Here is a 22781-nt window from a genome sequence, read left to right on the forward strand (position 1 = left end):
TGTAGGAAACGACAGTATCCAACATAAGTTTAAAGAAAAAGTATCAGTTAAATTACTTTGAATTTAATACTCCTTAGCACACTTCAAAGTCAGAAATACAAAGTATTATCTTTTAACTCAAAAGTATAATAATACAAGAACATTTTGACTGTTCTGATAAGTTTATCAGGTTTAGCTCCTCAAAAGTGATTTCAGTGTTTTATATAAAGTCTGTTATATTTTGGGGTTTGGGACTGTTTGTCAGATACAATCAGAGATTTGATTTGGGAATTTGTGGTGGACACTGATCATTTTTTGACAATGAATAGACTAAACAGTGAACTGATTTCAAACAATCATGGACAGATTCATTGATAATTAGCTGTAGCTTTGTTAAAAGTCAAACTTGAGATGAGATTTACTGAATTAAAATTACAGTAAAAGGTTTGATATGATCACATAATTCTGACCTAGAAATACTGATGTAGTATACCATCATTCATCCAATAGTTATGACTTCAACCCTCATGTACCAACATATTTATCAAACAAACACTACTGACTGGGGTTCCTAAATAAATTACTGTAAGAATTCAAAAAATTATAATAAGAATAATAAGAAGAATTAATTATGGTTATAATGTCAGTTATGTATTTAATATAATCTAGGTTATGATTATAGGAAAGTTATAGTTGCATATTGTCTGCATATTGTGTAAAATGCAAATAGATACAGCACATGAAAGTGTAGTAGTGTGTGATACAAACATGAACTCAATCAATAGTTCCATCTATTAAACTGCATATAGGTGGAATTGGGTGTTTTTGATTGGGGTCCTACAGGACTTCAACTCATAGGTATGTTTTACAAAGCACTAATTAAAAAGAGAGAAGAATGACATGAAGTCATTATGAACAAACTGACCGACAAAGAACTGGAATGACAGAATGAAGCACCTGTGACATATGACAAAAAAGTAGACCTCTGGGGAAAGCGAGTCAATTTTGAGTCATTATTTTGACTTACAGTGAGAATTTATGTTTTTTATCATTCCAAATATTTCTGACAGCTGAGCAGCTGCTCTTCCACAAGAAAATATGTCTGTTGTTCCTGGTGTGACTGGGATGTATCCAGCTCAGGGCCCTTGAAGCAACCCTGCTCACAGGCTCTGTACTGTTAGAGCACCTTGACGGGAACTGGTTTCAACTTTTCTTTTTCTCTAAGACTTGATTTTTCTTCAGTATTTTCGTAATGCTTGTGAAAGAAATATTCAGATCCTTTACTTGAGTACTATGAAAATTACTGAAGTCAAAGTATGTATTTGTTTAAGTATGAGAACTCAAAGTAGCCATGGTGAGTAAAATGTCCCCTGTCAGTGTTTTAATATTAATCTGTTGTTTTTGGATTAATATTACTGCTGCATTGATGTGTCTGTTGTATTTTACTGCTGTAGATGTTTAAGGTTGAGCTCATTTCAACTACTTGATATACTGTTTGCTAGTTTAATCTTACAGCAATGCATCATGGTCTATAAGATCATCATGTTTGTGGTGTGGCTGTCCTGTGAGAACCACATATCTCTAAAAAGTCAGAAAAACAGCCTGTTTTCAGCTTTGTGATGCCACATTTCCAGCTAATCCAAGCAGGTTTTTAAAAGGACAGTTCGCCTCAAAATCAAAAATACATATTTTTCCCCTGGCCTGCTATTTATCCATCTAGATTTATTTGGTGTGAGTCTCAGAGTTTTGGAGATATCAGCTGTGGCGATGTCTGCCTCCTCTACATTACAATGGGACTAAATAGAACTGGCCTTGTGGTGAAAAATTCAAAACATGACCCAGTTACTCAAGATAATCTGTGAGCACTTTCATGTAAAAAGTACTTTCTTTTTGCAGTAGAATCTACTTGAACTAATTTCTTTTCTACTTGAAAGAATGTAGTTCCTTCAAATTTTCACCACAAGCTGAAGGCCATTTAGTCCCATCATATTGTAGAGAAGTCAGACATCTCTATAGCTGATATCTCCAAAACTCTGCAACCCACACCAAAACTATCTACATAGATAAATGGTAGTACAGGCCAGAGGAAAAATATGTTTTAAATTTTGGGGGTGAACTGTCCCTTTAAGTACAATACTTGAGTAAATGGACTTGATTACATTCCACCACTGCGCTCTTCTCATGTCCCTTCATGTCAAACCTCGCTGCTCCTCTGCAGCTCTGTAACATGTGCTGTGTGTGTGTATGTGTGTGTGTGTGTGTGTGTGTGTGTGTGTAGTCGTGCTGTAGGTGGAGTCAGTGCTGTAAAGTCAGTGTAAAGTGATACTTTAGTACAGGAGGGAGGAGCAGAGGAGTCACTTCCTAAAAACACATTCCCCTGTTCGTCCTGCCCTGAGCTACATACTGCTGTGCTGTTTGTTACAGACTGTGTGTAGATTGTTGTCAAACTGTAGGTCACAGACGGACTACAGTCACACAGTAGTTCACCCTCCGTCTCCCTGCAGGTCTCTCACTTTCACTTTGACAGCTGAGCAGCGGACACAGATCCAGAAGCAGCTGTTAGGTTTCCCGGATGGAGACGGACAGTCTGCTGAGCGGCAGTGTGAACGGAACCTCCGGGGATTATGGCTCCGGGTCGGACAGGGATCTCAGAGGGGCCTCGGGCAGCAGGCGGATGTCTTACTCAGTGGCCGGGGAGTCGTGCAGTGTGGAGGGGGGCACAGGTGAGACAAAGTTTGATTTCATGAGACTAATACCTCAGGACAGACAGGACAGGTGATGTCTGTTCTTCTGTGGAGAGATCTGAGGTGGAGGAACGTTCACATCATTAAGACTAAATATCACTACTGTCCTCCATTACTGACAAAAGTCTTGTTCTAAACTTTCTACACAAATATTGTCAACAAACCGTACTTAAAGGGACAGTTCACTCCAAAATCAAACATCATATCTTACCCCTGGCCTGTACTAAGTACATTTACTGTACTCAAGTATTGTACTGTACAAATTTGAGGTACTTATACTTAATTACAATTTCCACTTCACAACTTTATACTTCTATTTCATTACATCCTAAAGTGAAGAACTGTACATTTTTCTCCACAACATTTGTCTGTGACAGCGTTAGTTACTAGGTACCTTCCAGATTAAACTCTTTCATGCCCTTCCTGCCCAGTGAGAACTGTGTTTCTTCAGATGTGTTGATGTAAATGTTAATAGTTAGTTATACTCTTATAAGGGACAGTTCACACCGAAATCAAAAGTTCTTTTTTCCCTCTGACCTGTAGTTCTGTTTGTCCATGTAGATAGTTTTGGTGTGAGTTGCAGAGTTTTGGAAATATCAGCTGTAGAGATGTCTGACTTCTCTACAACATAACTGAACTAAATGGCCTTCAGCTTGTGGTGCTCCAAGACCCAAGAGAATGCATTTTAAAAAATTCAAAAACAGCATCTGTTTCTAAAAATCATGACTCGGTTACTGAAGATAATCCACAGACATTGTTGTGAGCAGTTACATATAGGGACTATTTTATTTCTAGTTGAAAATAAAGTGGTTCTGATATATTCTAAAGTCATTCCAGTAAATGCAGATTCAACTGCAGGTATAGAGGAGTTTTTTTTTTTTTTTTCAAATGTATTTTTTTGGTGCTTTGAGTACCACAAGCCAGGTGCCATTCAGTTCAATGATACTGGAGAGAAGGCAGACATCTCTAAAAGAATCTAGATAAATAAACAGCACTACATGCCAGGGAAAAAATGTGTCATTTTGATTTTGTCCCTTTAACGTTTAAAACTAAACTCTGTATGCAGGAATGTGGCCCTTATCAGTATGACAGGCTAAACCCACATCAGGGGCTCTGCAGTAAAAATAAGCTGTAGGCCTTTAATGATACCTCCAACACCACCAGCACCTGTAAACATGTGAACAGCCTGAATGAAGACTTGGTTTTAAAGCTACTCTTTGGTACTGGGCCTGTCTACAGGGCAGGGCCTCAAGGTAATGTCAGGATCCTAAAAGGCCAGTGTGAACAATGTCCTTTATTGGTGCACCATCAAAAATGAATTTGGCTAATCAAAACATGAATCTGGAGATTTCAGGACCCCCATAAGGACCCCTCTCAGAGCTCTAGGTCAGTATTTTTGTCTGTGATGTAGAGCAGGTTGGTTCACTTTGGGGAAATGGGAGAAACAGGAAATCACTGAGGATCTGTAGGTCACAGATTACTTTGACAATTAATGGCCACAAATAGGTCCTGCAGTATGATGTTACAAGATCAATTACTACATGCATTCATTTTCTTTCACTTCAATGGGATCTTTATAATCAATTCCAGACAGCAGCCACTCAAAAAAGTAGTAAAGCTGTATAGTTACACCTAAAAAACCAAGGAGGCATGAGGCGTTTTTTCTGACAGGTCTATATCTATAAAAACAAGATGACAATTATTCACCAGCTTCCAATAAACTAACAGTAAGTAGGCCTGTTTGAATCATCGTAAGACAGATCTGTTGTCTTGATTCACAACTATAGATCTGCTGTACATGTCAGACTTTCTGCCTTGATTTGGCTGTTTCAAGCTGAGGGATAGTTCACCCAAAAATGAAAATTCAGTCATTATCTTCTCACCCTCATGCTGATTGAAGGTCGGGTTTATCTTGTTAGTCCACAAAACACTGCTGGAGTTTCACGGAAAACAGCGTTGCAGAATCTTCCAAACAATGGAAGTGAATGGTGAACAGTTTTCAAATGTAAAAATCAACTGGAAAAAAAAGACATATCATGCCTTCATACTGCTTGTCCAATATGCTGTTTGCACACTGTCACACCACACACACCCAGTTCAGACAGTGTGCGTGTGAATGCGACTCTAAGCTAAAGATCTACAGTGAAGATTCAGGCTAAAAACATGGTGTAAATAACTGTTTTTTGTCAACTTGGCATGTTGGGTCTTTAGGAGACTTGAATTACAATATGGAGGCATTTTATGTTTTTTTTTTTGTTGTTGTTGTTGTTGTTTGTTTTTTTCCATTGAAAACTGGTCACCATTCACTTTCATTGTTTGGAAGATTCTGCAACGCTGTTTTCCTGTGAAACAGCAGTGTTTTGTGGACTAAAAAAATAAACCCAACCTTCAGCCAGCATGAGGGTGAGCAGATAGTGACTGAATTTTCATTTTTGAGTGAACTATCCCTTTAGGTTGAGTGCATTGAGTGCAATGTAAGGCTTGACTGAGTGAATGGCAGGTGCAGAGCGAGTGTAATCCTGTTGCAGCTAATGACAGTACAAAGGTGCTTTATGTAACCAATGAGTGGTTCAGATACTGGTTCAGATCATACAGTCTATGTACCTTAATTTCTGTTATGTATCATATCTCACATGCCAGCCTGATTAGCTGGCAGCCTCTTGTAGGCCATAGAAACAATCAAAAGGGTGTATCCATGTCACTAGTTGAGGAAGGCTACATTAGTGTGTCAAGTGGAGGTAACTGTAACAACTCTATACACTGGTGAGTCTTATTTTGTAACTTTATCTGTAAAGTTAATTGAGCAGCATGGTGTGAGGAGTTTTCTTGTTCTTCCTGTGCCTGCATGGGTTCCCTCTGGGTGCTTTGGTTTCTCCCACCATCAAAAACATGTATACTAGGTCAATTCTCCTGTCAGTACCTCTGACCAAGGTGCTGCCTCAGAACTGGAGCTGCAGCCTGGGCACAGTTTCTCACACTGCTCCTGATAATAGGATGGGTTAAATGCAGGGATTGAATTTGGCTGTATAATTGTACTCTATGATTGTATGATCACGATAAAGTACCTTTACTCTAATTGTAACTATAGCTGTCAAATAAATGTAGAAGAAAAGAAAGGACAGTATTGAGTAGAAGTTTAAAGAAGCATGAAATGGAAATACAAATTTCAAGAACCTTAAAAGTATTGCCTCGAGAACAAACATAATAAAGCAGTAAAGATCATTTCACTTTTTTCAGTCAGAGTAGGGCAGATTTCACTGTGCCCTGGCAACTCATTTAATAAACACTATATTAGATTAGATTAAATCAAAATTCACATTCAGTACAGTTACTCTGACAAAGAGCCTCACTGTAAGAAAATCTAGCAAATGATTAAAAAGTGCAGCTGATCCACTGTAATTGGAGGGATCTGGACTCCCTCCCAACTGACATATAGTTCATGTACACTCTCAGTGTGTAGTTTATTAGATGCACCTTTGCCACCACAACAGTCTGAATTATTGGACTATAGACTCAACAAGGTGCAGAAAATATTTTGTGACATGTGAGTGTTATCCTGCTGGAAGGAGCCAGTAGAAGATGGTTGACTGTGGTTATAAAGAGATGCACATGATCATCTACATAATTTAAACCAGGGTCCTGATGTGTTCCAGCACCACCAGCAGGAACACAGGATAGATCCATGGAGTCTTTTGTGGGAGCAGAAGTAACATTTTTTCAGACCGGGCAACATTTTCTACCATACAGTTTGGAGGATTCAGGAGTAGAACCCTGTGCTGTGGTGTTCTGCTGCTGGAGTCCCTCTTCTCCAAAGTTCCACGTGTCTTCAGAGAAGCTTCTTCACAGTGATGTTGTAACACTGGTTTTTGGAGTCCAAACTCTATTATTCATTCTAAAAATGAAATAACACCAACATGTAAGTTTCTTGATATGTATTTATATATATATATATCAATATGCATGCCACTGCGTGTAGTAAACCATAATGATTGTATATATTCACAGCAGTATTTTTCTGTAGGATAATAACCATCAGATCTGATTCAAATTTTAGATTCATTTAGAATTACTCACAGAGAGAAACAGTTAAATGTATTTTATAAGATTATAAACATGTTATTTAACATTAATAATAACAAATTTCCACTGAGAACCATCACAAAAAAATAATCACAGCCTATAAGGAAAAGGCTGCAAATGAGTACAAAAATAAAAACAAAAAAGTTGGAAACACAGCTGTTTGTAATAAGTAATGGTACTTTGTTTCAAAATTTGAGAACTTTAACACAAATTCAGTGAGTTATAGGTGCTGAGACAAAAAGTGTTATAACCGTCCCTGGTCCAAGTTTTATTGACAGAGAAGATGATTGTTGCTAAGCAACCAAGATGCATGTCTGACTGTGCAGAAGGTGAAAATGTAACAGTGGTAATTTCCCTGTGGTCTGTATGACCACCTGTGGATGAAATAAGTCAAATGATCACATTTTCTTTGCCTTTTGTGTAATTTATATCAAAAAACATTTTAAATGAAAATACAGACACTTTTAGAAACAGTCAGGTATCAGCAGCATTGCATTTTTTAATTCAACAAAGTTATTGCGCATATAAAATGCCAGGCGGTCATTTTCTCTCAATACCAGCTGACCGTCTTCACCATGTCTGCATGACAGTCCAACCCAACATTCACTTTATGACAGGACTCTTCAAAGTTTTTCAGCCGAGGGACCTCTTAGCTGTTAGAGAGACGGCGCGGGGGACTCCCTGCTACCTACACTGCATTGAATATTTTTGGGTCTTCTGTTGTTTGCTCTCACCTGTAGCTACTAAGTCAGCAGCAATTGTAGCATGGCTAATGTTAGCTGCATTAGCCTTCCCCTCTGCTCTTTTGCTGCTGCTTTCTGAGGTGGAGGGTCTATAAGAGTTACCTTGTGAAGCAGCTGGAGTCATGAGATCTCACAAGAATCCATCTTGCCAGGCTTTAAGTTATCTGTTTGCGTCCGCATCAGTGGTGTGAGCCAGTTAGCATCCTAGGAGGGACTACTGGTAGCTATGGGTGTGCTTTAAGTGTGATGACAGCCTGAAGCGTCCATGGATGACCATGCTCTGTCAGTGTATTTTGAAAATGTCAGTCCTTTTCTAAGCAGTGTCTGTGGAGGACTTCTCAGATGGTTCTGTGTAATAAACTGTCTGGTGTGTCAGCCATAAGTCTCTTACTCATGAAGATGCAAATAATACAACTAATTAGCCAGTATGATTCAATAATAGGTGACTAACTTGTTTGCCGTTCTGGATGGGTGCCGCCCAGTGATTTAGTCCATTTTTTGCCAGTGTTGTGTAAATTGAATGCTTTTTGGGTTTTACTAATGAGCCAATTTATCTCTGCAACAAAGGAACCATGTTAATGTGTATTTTCAGACATATTTTAATATTTGAAAAAAAGCCACAACTTTCAAACAATAAACTGGGGGACCCCCTGTAGTAACTCTGAGGACCCCCTGTGTGTCTCGGACCTCCTGCTGAAGACCCGTGCTTTAGAATCAGAGGCAGAATCAGAAAGATCTTTATCATCATTATTTTTCAGGTACGTTTAAATTATGAATGGCTTTTCTCCATGCATTATAAAAATATAAAACATAAATAAAAGCAGAAATAGACAAAGAGCAGTAATAGCAGCATTAAAATAAACTGAAACCACAGAATGTTTCACATTTTTGTGATTAATCATTTATCAACATTGTTACCTTTGATCTTAATTTTCTGTCAATCAACAAATCATTTCTGTTGTAACATATTCAGTATCTAGTATAAGGCTTAAAATGATATGAACACTCACAACTTTCACAGGAAAGTAGAGTTAGTTATGAGCTCCATACAGGAAGATAGAAATGATTTGTCCTCCTTGTGATGCTTTGCTTATCAGCTGTCCAATCAGTGCATCTGATCTTCATGTCAGAATGGAATCAGTTAGTTGAAGTGGTATGAAATCATTTATACTAATTCTCTCAGCAGTTCTTTAACTGTATGCCAGCTGAAAGACAGTCATGGAAAAGCAGAAGATGGTAATAAAAGCACAGTTATTCTATGAGAAAAGCAGATCAGATATTTTCATGAGGATACATTGATTTCCTAAAGCTTGTATCAGTTTCATCACACTAACTATGATGAACAAGAAAGCAAACTGCACATGAAGTGACTCTTCTCATCATAATGCTGTTTAAAGCTAATAGAATTAAAGCAGCTGTGATGTGTCCTGTGACTCCTGCTGGTGTGGATGAAAGGCTCTCCTTTATCACCCACTCCCATCTTTACACTGCACTTTAAAACTAACTGCATCTCATATATGGAGCCTCACATGTGGATGCATGGAAATCTAATGTAACACCAGGTTTTCCATAGATGATGTTCAAAGGGATGAGTCTATTTACTGATAATACAATCACAGGATCCATTATGAGAGCAAATGGAGTGTTAGATGTTTCAGATTTCCACACAAATCAGCTATGAGTTTATTTCAGTATTAGGTTCACTGTGGAAGGAACATTTTAGGAAATCCTCTGACACAGAGTCAGAAGGAAAGATCAGTTTCATGTCTGTGTCCAGTGGTCCTGTCTTGAAGGAAACTCCAGATTTGTGAAACTCTAACACATCCACACTTGATTCAGCACAGTACTGCCTGACTCAGCAACGACCGCTGTCTGTGTCTGAATTAGTTTAATGTAAAGGAAAAAGAGTTTGTCTTCTAATAACATTATACATGTTAGAAAATAGTTGCTGAAAACATGAAAAGTCTGAAAACTATTTAGTACTGAACTGTGGAGTTAGACCATTTTGATTTCTGTGTTCAAGATGTTTTAGGTGGACCTGAAACATGTCTCATTGACGTGTCAGAGCCACGGTCCCCCAACACTAAATGAGCCCCACAAACCAACATACAAGCAACACCCCCACCCCCCACCCCCCCTCTCTAATGGTCAGTTACAAACCTACTGTTAGCAACTCTCTCAGTCCAAATCAGTCCAGCAGTTCACTTCAGCTCACTTCAGTTCCAACAGCCTGATGCAGAAGAAAAAAAAAACATCCTGGACATGTCCAATAAAGCTGCTAGATGGAGTGACCATGTTTCTGGTGGTTTTCAGGTTGCCTACTAGTGTTTCAGAGCAGAGAAAAGTGCTATTTTTTTCATTTTTATCTACTTTGTAATTTTTTTTTAATCATTCCGTTTGGGCGGGTGGTGAATAATACATGTCTCTATAGTGTGATGTGTTTAGCCCAGCTCAGCATAAGAGACTGGAAGCAGGAGGAAGCTGCTGGTGTAGCTCCATCAAAAGTGAAAAAACACACCCACCAACAATTACAAGATTACCCTATCCACATGTGGCTTCAATAACACAAATCCACAAATCACCTGATTTTATGTAATGATGTGTCTATTCCTGCATATGGAAGGATGATTCTTGTATTTGCACAGTAATCTACAGTAATAAGTACTGATAATAGTTCTGTAATAAGGAGTTTAATTGAACAGAAACATGATTGATGTGCTGTGTCTTGTGACTGTGTTTTAAAGCCTGCTGTATTTTAATGTACAACACAAAACTACTAATTCTGTGCGTCTGTGATGTCAGCTGACACTGTGTTGTCTGACAGCTGATTGGGTTAAAGGGACATATATGAAACTGTAGGCCACTGACAGCATGTAACAGTTTTTCATAACAGATTGTTAACAGCATAAAAACTGGCTGGTAAACCATATAGTTTTACATATCCTTCATATTACATGTTAAGTCCCTTTTAGAGCTGTAACGATGAATCGATTTTTATTGCATTATGAAATTAATTGCCAACTATTTTGATAATCAATTAATCACTTTGAGTATTTTTTATTTTTTTTTTTTTTTGAGAAAAAAATAGAAATTTTCTAATTCCAGCGTCTTACACCTGAATATTTTCTGGTTTCTTTCCTCCTTTCTGTCAGTAAACTAAATATTTTTGGGTTGCAGGCAAAACAAGACATTTGAGGACGTCATCCTGGACTTTGGGAAACATTGATTAACATTTTTCCAACATTGTCTGACATTTTATAGACAAACAACTATTTGATTAACAAATTTACTAATCGATTAATAGAGAAAATAATCGAAAATAATCTTTTACCTCATTCTGTTTCCCTCGTTAGGTAAATGTAAAAGTAGCTAAAGATGGAAATGTAAGATGGTCTAATGCAGGGGTGGTCAATCATTTCTCATAGGGGGCCACATGAGAAATTGATCGGGCTGCTGTGGGCTGGTCAAAAATGTGATATAAGGTTGTAATCATTTCAAAATCTCTAATAATGTAATAGTTAGAAGTGTTCTATACACACTGCATAGATTGAATGAGTTAATTGCTAAACAGTTTGATATAAAAGATACAGTTCATTATAATTTCCATATTGGCTGTCTTTGTTTGATTTTAATTGCAATTTTTATTATTATAGAGAGATGTTGAATTCAGTCACACAACTGTAGAGGAAATCCTTCTTTTCTCAGGGAGTTTATACAAATATTTAATATTCTATTTACAATAAAGATCACAAGATTAAAAAAAAAAACACCTGACAGTGACAATAATAATCAGACAGTACTCTCTGTCTATGTTTTCGGTTTTCATCCAGGCCAGCAGAGTCTTCTTTTAAATGGTGAAACTGATGAAGTAAGTCTTAAAATCCATCAGTGTTGCATGTTGTGAGAGAACTGAGAGAACACTCTTCTTCTCTTCATATCATAACTCTTCAACTGTTTCCTCTCGCTCACAGGTGCCAAATATTGTGTGAGCATTGTGGCTCTTTCCTGTCATCTTGCTTTAAAGCCATTAAAGATAGTTGATGTTACAGAAAGATGAATGAGAAAAAGACAAAGTAAAAGACGATATTATATTGTTGGCTGTTTACATTCATAAATACATGCAGGAAAATGTGATTTTATAACATTGTTTTGTGGATCATTAATGTTGAAAGTCAGAGTGCAGGATATTTCTCACATTTACAGCCCTGCAGCAGCAACAGATACGAGAAGTGCATCTCACACTTGTGTGGCCACTGTGGTGTGTGTTGGCAGTGTGTGATTGTGTTGCAGCCGTTTTGAGTGTTACCCTGTCAGAGGCACCCACCAACACCACTGTGACACATCCTGCTGTGACGCATGGAGTCAGCACTGCCAAGTGTGTGTGTGTGTGTGGCTGGAACTGAGTCATCAGATCTGTGTGTGTGTGTAACAACTGGGTGGAAAAGATACACTGAACAGACACTGAACATTGTCGAGTTCATGTGTTTTTTAAAAATGAAAGATCATTTTAGATTTTTGATCATCCACACAATTAATTGACTAATCCTTGCAGCTCCACAAAATATTGTCTTAATGGGTCAAATTGCAATAACTCCGACTCCGTAACTTTTATTTTGATATCAGCATCCTACACATTGCAGGAGAATCTCAATCTGATTTTACATTTTAGCATGTCAGTTTTCTTAATCCAGTTTCCAGCTGCCTCACATGAAAAATACATGAATAAACACCAAAAAAACAAGATGTAGATTCATTTCTTTATTAGAGAATGTGTGGCATGTAATTAGGTTATAGTTGTATAGTAGTTTTTTTTTATAAGAAATGTAAAGTACTACAGCTTGCTTGCTTGCAGTTTAGTAACACATTATAGTAAGGTGACAAAATACATACTTATGTACGTAACATTAACTAATGCATAACTCATTGGTACAACTTAATCTATAACTAATAGGAATATAACAATATATTGCAGTCAGTCCATGACAAACTAAAGTATATATACTATATTCTATTCTATTCTATTCTATTCTATTCTATTCTATTCTATTCTATATTGAATATTGTGGTATCACCACAAAAAATGCCTTAACACCATATGAGACTGTGACAACATTTACTGTGATATTTCATGGTCAATCATTTATTTTATTGCACCTCTTTGTAAAACGTTGACTCTGATTGATCAGGCCTTTTAAGATCTATTTCCAAAAAGCAGACTGCTGCTATGAGTAGTTGTGTTCATAGACTCTGGAGTAGCAATAAAATCATTTTAAAATCAATAAAAAGAAATAGTTTGAAATATTTTTTGTCAAATAATAGATTTTTTTTGCTAATTAAAATTATTTTGTCATTATTATTATTTAATACAGGACAAGTCATAATTTCTTAATTTGTTTTTCTAATATTGTATAAATAACGTGTCATGGACTTTTTATTGTGGTATTATCACATCATGAGTTGTTGATATTGTTACATCCCTAATAACTAATGATTTATGAGTGAATTATTGCAGGATTCATTGAATGAATTCCTGTTACCTTGTTAAAGGCTACTTTCAGTACTTCACAACTGGACCCTTGTTTCTGGTGTTTTTCTACCTAAATGACTGCTAAGTGTCTGACAACATTGTGGAAAGGATCCCTGCAGAGACAGAGCTTTTTGTTAAAGAGTAAGACTCTCTTTACCTTTACTGTAACACAAATTTAAACATCCGTATAGTCATTTTCACTTCATACTCGACAAAAACAAAATTCTCAAAACTCAACAAAAATATTTTGGCTTGACTGATTCAAGAATAACCAGCTCTGGTTTGGGTCAAATAAACTCTTCATTCACAGAGTTAGAGAAGAAAATATCAGGAGAGGAGTGAAGAGGACAGACAGACAGAGAAACAGCAGGGAGAAATGGTGTGTAGAGCCAGAATATTTTCTCATCTACCTCATGTCTGTCGGTGGCTAGTTTCTGTTTTAGAGCAGTAATAAACCATAGTTAGAAAAAAATAAGCCACACATTAAGTTTACCACAGCTCTCAGCTGTATCCAGGCTCCAGTTTTTCCTATTTTTGCCTCAAGAAAAAAACAGATCTTCCTCTGAGCTCCCAGTCTGACCAGTTCTACTGACATCTCACAGACTGTTTGTGTTGTGTACACATGTTCTGTACATTGTTGTGCAGAAACTATGTAGAGTTCTTCACTGGGTGACTGAGGACACTGAAGATCTCAGTGTTCAGATCTTTATTCGTTCTGCTTCTGAGACAAACTGTTGAGATGTTCTTGCTGCTCTCACCTGTCTCATCATCCACAGGTGATGAGGACCTCTACATCCAACAAGCTGTTGTATTCATCGAGGACGCAATACAGGTCAGTACAATGACTCCTTATATGTGTGTCTCTCAGTAAAAATTTGAGGAAGATGAATGAGTATACAAAGGCATTAACAAAATACAGTATGGTATTTTGGGTACAATTGCACCTTTTTTATTCTTCTCTGTTCTTCATGCTCATACTGCATGTTACTGTGAGGTGTTTTGGATGTCCACCATGTATTGTAATTTGAAAATATATGTAATAAGCTTGGTATGTCATGTTGAATTTTGATTACAACCCTAAATGTTGAGCTTTTTGTGATATTAATGCTTCAGTCCTGCTTTTTGTTTGTTTGTTTTTTTGTCCCTTCAAGCTATGAACACAGCATATACACAGGACACAGGATAAAATGTCTAATAAAAGAAAGCAAATCAATATATACAGTTATTTACATATATACATTTTTAATTTTTGCATCAGGCTAAATGTAAACAGCAACAACAAGATGGTGATGATAATGACATCTTCACATAAAAAGTTCAACACGTGGGAAATGTTGTGCATCAACTGTGACAGTGTTTGAGCACCAAACATTACTGATGTGAACACAGAGCCCTCCTCCCCTCGTCCAGCTGGAGTTCTGTGTATCCCATGTCATCTGTTAACCGGAGATGAGCCGGGAGCAGCTGGGTTGTCATTGGCTCTTGCCCTCCACTCTCCTCCACTCCTCCTGGGTGGGTCGGCGGTGGTCGGTGTGTTGTTGATCGTTAATCCAATCCTCACGTTTCATTTTCTAGTGTCTGGGTGTATTTCTGTTGTATGCAGCATGTGTTTCAACAAAAAATAACAGTTAACAGTGTCTGCATGTACTGCTGTTAGAGCTTGACATGTGTGCCCGAACCCAACAGGACCTGACAGAACCCAACGAGTTTTGGTCGGGTAAGGCTGTATTTGTCACAAATATCATGGGCTTACATTGGGTTTGGGCTGTTTTTTTGTTATTATTATTATTATTATTATTATTATTATTATTATTATTATTATTATTATTATTATTACTATTATTTTATTACCATTAGTAGTAGTAGAATCTTTTTTTTTAAATTTTTCTCCCCAATTTTGTCATTGCAGTTTCAAATTCAAATGCATTGTCCCTGTCACTGAAAACTCCTACTGTTTGGTGCACATCGGGCTGTAATTGAGTTCAGGCTGAAATATGCTAATTAGGGACAGGTTCGGGTCAGATTCAGACAGAAGTTTGTTGGGCCTTTTTGGGCTCAACTTTTCGGGCCCAATTAAAGTTCTAACTGCTGTTGCTATTTTTCATTTGTTGTGTTACATCACACCTTGACTGCTGTAAATATGGCATAAATTGATCATAAATGGATTCTTCTAAATGTCTCCTGGGTTCAGTGAGAACTGGCAAAACAGCTTTTTCTTCTGCAAATTACCTTTACTTTAGAAGCATTTGAATACCTTTGTAGGTGTTTTACAAACAGCCCTAAAGGAGACATGCTGCTGTTTGGCTTCAGGTGGACTGTGTTATGGCTCTCACTCGTAATGATCTGTATGCCTTGCTCTTTTATTCTTATTTCCCTCGTGTTGTTTTTACATATTGTATGTAGTGATGAAATTTCTATTTTTGTTACAATATTAGATCAAATGATTTTACTTATTACTTTTCAATGTAACTGCCAATATTATTTTTTTTATTTTTACTTAATGTTGTATTTAACTTGTCTTACTTCTATTGTTATTCTATTAGGCACTCTGTCTTTGCATTTACTCCTTGTTATCTTAAATCTTTTTGCTCTGGACATACAGAGTATTATATGGGCCATCACCTCTGTGTTTAAAAGAGCAGAGGGGCCAAGAGGCATGTGGACGTTTCAAGTCCAGGCTGAAAACCAAATGCTGTTGTTGACTCTTGAATCTGCAGGTCGGTGCAGGTTCTGCATCAACCTGAAGGGGTTGATTTTACAATAAAAACCTGTTTACTGTACATTATCCCACTCATTATATAGCTACTTACCAAAAACAGTATTGTCAATATTGTGTTTAAGATTGTTTTCTTGCTTGCAGTACCGTTCCATCAACCACCGGGTGGATGCCAGCTCACTCCGCCTGTATCGATGGTACTACTCCAGGATATGCCAATGGTGAGTTCTCACCTTCCAACACCTGCTCAGGCCAGCTCACATATGAATCAAACTGTACCTGAGTTTGTGTTTGCAATAAGGAGACATGACGAGAACATGTAGCTTTTCAAAAGTGATGCCTGTGTCTATCAAAAACATTATATTGGTAAGATATATTTCCCCACACTGGATAACATTACATAAATAAATTTTTTTTTTTCCTTTCTTTTCATTGAGTTTTAAAGCCTTTCAATAATTATTAAAGTACAGACATTGTAAAGAAAAATAGGGTGTTTCTGAACAAAACTGAACCCTCTTCCTCTCTCCCCATGAGGCACATAAAGGGAAAAAAGAAAGAGAAGAAAAAGGAAATGAATAAATAAAACAAACGAGAAAACAAGTCAGAGGAGGGAAGTGATATACAAGCCTTTAGGATACAAACTCTTCCAAGTCTGGTGAGATGTACAAAAGGTCAACAAATCCCAAAAAAGGGTTCCAGTTGTCTTGGAATTTTCATATCGAGCCCATGAGGGAAATTCTATGTTTCTCAAATTTAGTATATTAAGAACTTCCTTAATCTGTCGACCGTGTGCCGGGGGAGAAGCACGCTGCCATTTCAACAGAATCAACCGTCTGGCCAAAGCTGTGAACACCAGGACTTGCTGTGTGGAAACAGGGAGGCTAAAAATCAGGTGGAGCACCAAAGATGGCCGAACATATAGATGTGATTAACAGAGGATTGTTTGCATGAGTTATAAATCATTTTTCTCACCTGTGAGGGCACAAAAGTTAACAAGGAGTGTCACTGATTGAACAGTGGAAGAAAAGTTTCCATGTTCTTCATGGAGACTTTGCTTTATATTTAGCATAAAGACATAACAGTGGTATCAGTCTTCTCACCTGACTCTTGTATATATGTCCCAAACTGCTCCTTTAACACTGAGGATTTTAAGTTGTGATAAAGGACACAAACATAATTTGTCAACAAAACTGAAGACAGAAAGCTTCATCAACACACTGAGTTATATAAATTATCTTTACTATATCACTCATTCTTGACAAATGGAACAGAAACCATTCACACACATACTTACATGCATCTGTTCTTCCACTCTGCCGTGTCTCCCTTCTCCAGGGGCCTGGGTTTAACCATTGCAGTGGTGTTGCTTCTGGCATTTGTTGAGCGTCCGTCCTCCCTGTCCATCTCCTCGGACCCCCGGCATCGCTCTCCACCCTGGCAGCCTCCCTGCGGCCTCACAGAGAGTATAGAAATGGTCTGCCTTGTCATCTTCTGCCTCGATCTGGCTGTCAAGGTGAGTAAGCACAGCCAGGGTGGAGGAGATTTGTTCCCTGGAACTGGCAGCTATAACAAGGTTTTAACATGTGATTATAAAATAATCTTGCTGCCTTTGTCCATTTAAAACACTGCTTCACTCCATCCGTTTTGTCCTCAGAGCTACCTGATTGGCTGGGAGGAATTCAGAAAGAGCAAATGGCTGATTGGATACATGGTGGTCATTTCAGTCTCCATCATCGACTGGGTGTTGTCTGTCAGCATGGTGTGTGATGAGGTGAGCCTGTCATCTGTCTTGTTCTCTCAGCATGTTGTTTTCAGGAGTGGAGGTCACCATCAGACAGCAGTGTTCAGTGAAGACAGTCAGGACTCATTCAGAGATTAATCTGTCTCGTCTGTCCTGTTCCTGTCTGAGATGGTAGATGACGTGAAGCATCATCTGTCATGGACCAATTCAAAGATTACAATTTTGGCCAATTACAGTCCAACTTGCCAACTTCAAAATCCTAAGATGTGACATAGCAACTTGGCAAACTCTTTCCCAGTGAATTTAGATGAATCATGTAGACGTCACCCAGCACCCTGCATTCAAACAAGTTGTCTTGTCTTTTCTCCTTGAATCAGAGACTGAGAGTACGGCGACTCCTCCGGCCGTTCTTCCTCCTGCAGAACTCCTCCCTGATGAAAAAGACACTCAAGTGCATCAAGAGGACTCTGCCAGAGATCGCCAGGTACCCTCTGCCCTCACACTGACAGCACTATCAAAGATCTGTTCATTTGTAAAAACATATTTGTCTTTGGACACTTTCTGAACTCTGTGGCCACAAGTGACAATTACAGGATAATGGCAGATGCCAAATGTTGTGTAATCATAGTACTGGCACTGAGTCTTAAAGCAAACTGATTCAGTTTATCACATATATTTGCTATGTTAGCAAGGTAGCTAGCCAGTGATAGAAAGTTACTTCATCATGCTGTGAATACAACTCAACATTTAAAGGGATGGTTCACCCAAAAATGAAAATTCAGTCACTATCTACTCACCCTCATGTTGATTGAAGGTCAGGTTTAGTTTTTTAGTCCACAAAACACTGCTGGAGTTTCACAAGGAAACAGTGTTGCAGTGTTTGATCTCCCGAACAATGGACTGAATGAAACACGAAACAAAATATAAAATGTCTCCATACTGCTCGTTTGGTGTAATCCAAGTCTCAGTTTTGAGTAAACTACGAGTTTCAGGTGACAAAAATCCTTTATTTATTTGCAAGGTTTTTATTGTGAAACATTTTCAGGAATGTGCAGAAAACTCACTAACTGTTGTGGTTTAACAAGGTGGAGGACCCAAATTCAGACAACAGGATGAGTTCCAGTTCAAAAAGGGTTTAATAAAATAAAACAGCAAAACAAAGGCTTACATGAAATGCAGGGAGGTCAAAATCCAGAGGTCCAACGAAACAGAATCCAAAAAGGCAAACTCAAAAACAAGCCAGGGGAAAAATCACAGAAGAATCACAGGAGGGAGACACACAGGACGCAGGCTGACATACATGAAAAACAAGCACGAACTGACAAAGACACAGAGGAACACAGGGACTAAACAGAGGGAACTAACAAGACACAGGTGGGAAAACAGGTGAAAGACATAACAATAAAAAAGAGCAGGAAAAAGAGCAAAGACAGGAAGTAAAGACTAGACACATGAGGGAGAACCAAGACTACCAAAATAAAACAGGAAATCAACAAAAACCAAAACCATGACAGTAACTTGCAACTCCACTCTCATTCATCGCCTCTTATTATGTTCCGTTTCAATAGCAGCTTATTTAACTGCGACACCTAGTGGGAGAATTTGGTATTACCATCCCGTTTTGCCTGGATATTAAACTGATCTGTAATACTGCTACACCAGCTGCTGTAACGCATCAGTATCAGCTGATATAGCTCATATATGATAGTCAATCATATCAATGGCAAAATAACGTAAACAGAGCATCACTACATAGTACTAAAGCGAGACAAGTTACTAATTACAACATTGAAAAAGTATTGCATTACATTACATTATTGCATTAAATCACAAACCCTTTTTTAATTTTTTTAAATTAATAAATCAAATCAAAATCTAACTACTCAGCAGCCAGTAATTGGTTACATTACCCATCATTAGCTCTGCAAGGGAAGCTTAAGAGGACCACCTCAGCACAGTGAACAAACTGAAACTCCAGTGAAACCTACAGTTGACTTCATCTTTTATTTCATTTCACCTCTCAACAAATAAAAAAGCCGCTGCTGACCTGAGAGCAGTCTCACTTCTGTCAGTGGGTAGCTGCTTCCCTGTAACGTAACCACAGAAGACTCTGAGTGCACCACCACTACCTCATGATGCACTGCCTGAGTGTAGTCAGGTCTGGAGTACGTTAGATCACTGGTCCCAGGGCGGCCCCCGCTCCTACTCGTTTCTAAGAAAAGCTGAGCCCCTCCTCCATCCTGCCCACACACACACACACACACACACACACACACACACACACACATACACACCCCAAAAGAATAAGTGATTAATTCCAAAGCTTTATGGTCAGAAATGAACATGAATGACAACTGTTTTCATTCTTAGAACCTTTACTTTTGGGTTCTGCTGTGTGCTCCTCTGACTGTTTCAGTTAGTTTAAAGGTTTCACTCTGTAGAAGCCTGATGAAACAGTGTGTAGTTTGGATCAGATCTTTCAGATTCTGGGTCAGTTTTGGATGAGTTTAGGATCTTTGTTCTCAGCTGCAGCAACAAAACATCCTGAGTTTGCTGCAGTCTTGACTGGTTTCTCCTCTGTAGCAGCAGTTGCTGAGACACGTGTATTTTAGTATTTAGAGCCTTCTGCCGTAATGAACTGAAGAAACTATACTAGAATAATCCAAACTAATGGCCATGGGAGAAACCTGTTATAATGGCTCAGAAACACAGCAAGCTTGAACCCAAAATTACACACACAGATGATGTGAGAGCTGGGAAAAGTGTTGACTGCGAGGCAGGAGAGTCTGGACCTGTTGTAGTGTACATCAGGAAACAGAGCAGACAACAGAATGAGCACTCTGAGCTGACAGAAGTCATGACACCTGTAGTATTCAATTATTTGAGAGGCTCTTATGTTGTTCTGGAGTTAAGTTTAGTTTAGTTTATTAGGGATCCTCATTAGCTGCAGCAAACATAAAATTATACAACACATAATACAGAATACATAAAAAACACACAGACTGTTTTTCTGTGCTGTTTTTCAAATAATCTATGTTATGAAAATGTCCTTACTAGGGCTGCACAATGTTGGAAAAAACTGACATTGCGATTTTTTTTTACCCTGCGATATATATTGCGATATGAAAAAATACAGGAATTTTCACCAGATGACTTGAATAGCACTTTATGTTACTGCTGCCATCTTGTGGACAATTAACCTGCACTGATCTTGTGACTCACTCCATACGCAGGGGCGTGGTCTGCTTTGGCAAACTGATTAAGAACGATTGGGATTGGTGGATCACTGCACGCAGTGTGTGTCAGGTACCCTTGAAATTAGATGATTTCGTTTGCCTCCTCCATTGCAGGACCTGCGATGTGACTATTGCGCACACGTACATTGCGATGACGATGCTCAAACGATATATTGTGCAGCTCTAGTCCTTACAGTCACCATTTCATTTAATGTTTCAAAACATACTTCAAGATCATACATTTCTTAATCTAACATCTTTTAAATTAGCCTATTTATATATTATATTATATTATATATTATACTATAAGACCATATCATACATTATATTACAATTGTGATATAATCATACTATCCGTTGGGAGAGAAATCATTAATAATATTCATTGTAATAAATATGGTATTATAATACATAGCCTTATTGTTCTCTTGTGTAATGTGTATTGTGTCATGTGTATCTGGAGTGCATCTTAAAGTAAAAAGAAAGATTTTGATTTGTGTGTGTGTTCTTGTGTCTCTGCAGCGTCATCTTGCTGCTGGCGCTCCACCTCTGCCTCTTCACTATGATCGGCATGCTGCTGTTTGCTAAAACTGAGGTGAGGTCAGCTCTTTGTGGTCACGCCCTGTTAAATACACACTACTGAACTGTACTGCTGACACTTTGTCTTGTGTGGACATGTGCTGTGTGTGTGTGGGCATGTCCCAGACAGTGATGGCAACTTAGCATTGTTTTATTCCTGTTTATTTATTCATTTATTTGCACATAAAAGAAAGAAAGAAAGAAAGAAAGAGTCAAAAAACCCATCAAGGTTCATTAGGTGGCCCTCCTAATGTGAGAATAAACATAAAAGACCAAAAGATAAAGTAGATAAACCAGTGTCTTTGTCTACATAAGCCATCATTTTTGATTTTTGATACAAATTATGAGTATATTTTGGAATTTTGTCATGACGTCACATAAGTACATTACCCATCCCCTTCAGTGTCTCTCATTATACAAAGTTCACCCACTTAATGTCCCCCTTCCCACAGCCTGTCAAATGACAGGATACAAAAATCATTTGAGGGAATAAATCAGAATAAAATAAATAAAGTTAAAATAAAGTTGAGTAAAATAAAATATAATGAAATGTCTTCAGTGTAGTCGTACAGCAGTGGATACTTCTGTATGTCCTGTCTGATGGCAGCAGGTGAACAGGCTGTGGCCTGGTGGGTGCTGTCTTTTAGTGTCCTCTGGGTTCTGCAGGCACCTCACCTCCCTGATATCACTGTTGCTCAGTCAATGGGTTCCAGTGATGTTCTGGGTGATTTTAATGACCCGCTTCCTGACTGTGCACGTCCCATAATGGCAGTTTGTGATGTTTCCAGTCAGCTTGCTTTCTATTGCTTCTCTTTGAAAGTAAATAAGAACTTGGTTGTGGAAGAAGAAGTGAGTATATGAATCCACTTCAATATGATTGAGACCCAAACAAATTTCAGTCCTGCTTCTGCCAATTTGTCTTAAATTATGAAGTGAAACTGTAACTTCCAGATTCTGTTCCAGAAGTAGAAAACCTCTCAGTCCTACAAACATTTATAATGATGCAGTTTACAAGAAATTCATCCCTGAAACACAAGCTTACGCTCAGGAATCTGTCTTGTGGTTCACTCTAGACACACTGTGGTGATCTGGACAGGAATACTACATTAAAAAAACAGCTACAGAATAGTGTTGTTTATAGAATATTTTCATAATATTTCATAATTTCTGATTTTCTTTTTCTTGTGCAAACCAAAGCCAACATTGAATCAATCCCTCTAACACATGTTCTATGTACAGACACACTCACATCTGAATATACAGATAAGATGCACACAGAAACACTTTATTTGCCTCATCGTTGTCATGTTTGAACATGTTCTTCTGATCATCAGTAATCTGGTGACTGTTGTCAGTCCATCCATGGTTACAGTGTAAATAGCAGCTGTTAGCAGTTACATCAGTGGTTTTACAACATTTTATTTCCAAGGCACATC

General features: G+C 38.0%; 1 protein-coding gene across 1 annotated transcript in view; it reads left to right on the forward strand.

Moving 5' to 3' along the window:
• The first annotated feature begins 2329 nt into the window (after positions 1-2329).
• Positions 2330-22781, forward strand: part of tpcn2 (two pore segment channel 2) — a 35692-nt gene continuing 15240 nt past the window's right edge. Inside the window, exons 1-7 of the mRNA XM_084722686.1 lie at positions 2330-2702; positions 13850-13905; positions 15934-16010; positions 17125-17302; positions 17444-17560; positions 17908-18014; positions 21289-21361. Of these exons, the coding sequence (XP_084578812.1) occupies positions 2552-2702; positions 13850-13905; positions 15934-16010; positions 17125-17302; positions 17444-17560; positions 17908-18014; positions 21289-21361 (759 nt within the window). The 5' untranslated portion in view covers positions 2330-2551. The remainder of the gene's footprint in view (positions 2703-13849; positions 13906-15933; positions 16011-17124; positions 17303-17443; positions 17561-17907; positions 18015-21288; positions 21362-22781) is intronic.

This window comes from Lutjanus erythropterus, chromosome 1 (genome assembly GCF_056507025.1).
Source record: "Lutjanus erythropterus isolate fLutEry1 chromosome 1, fLutEry1.hap2, whole genome shotgun sequence".
In the NCBI taxonomy this organism is placed as follows: Eukaryota; Metazoa; Chordata; class Actinopteri; order Lutjaniformes; family Lutjanidae; genus Lutjanus; species Lutjanus erythropterus.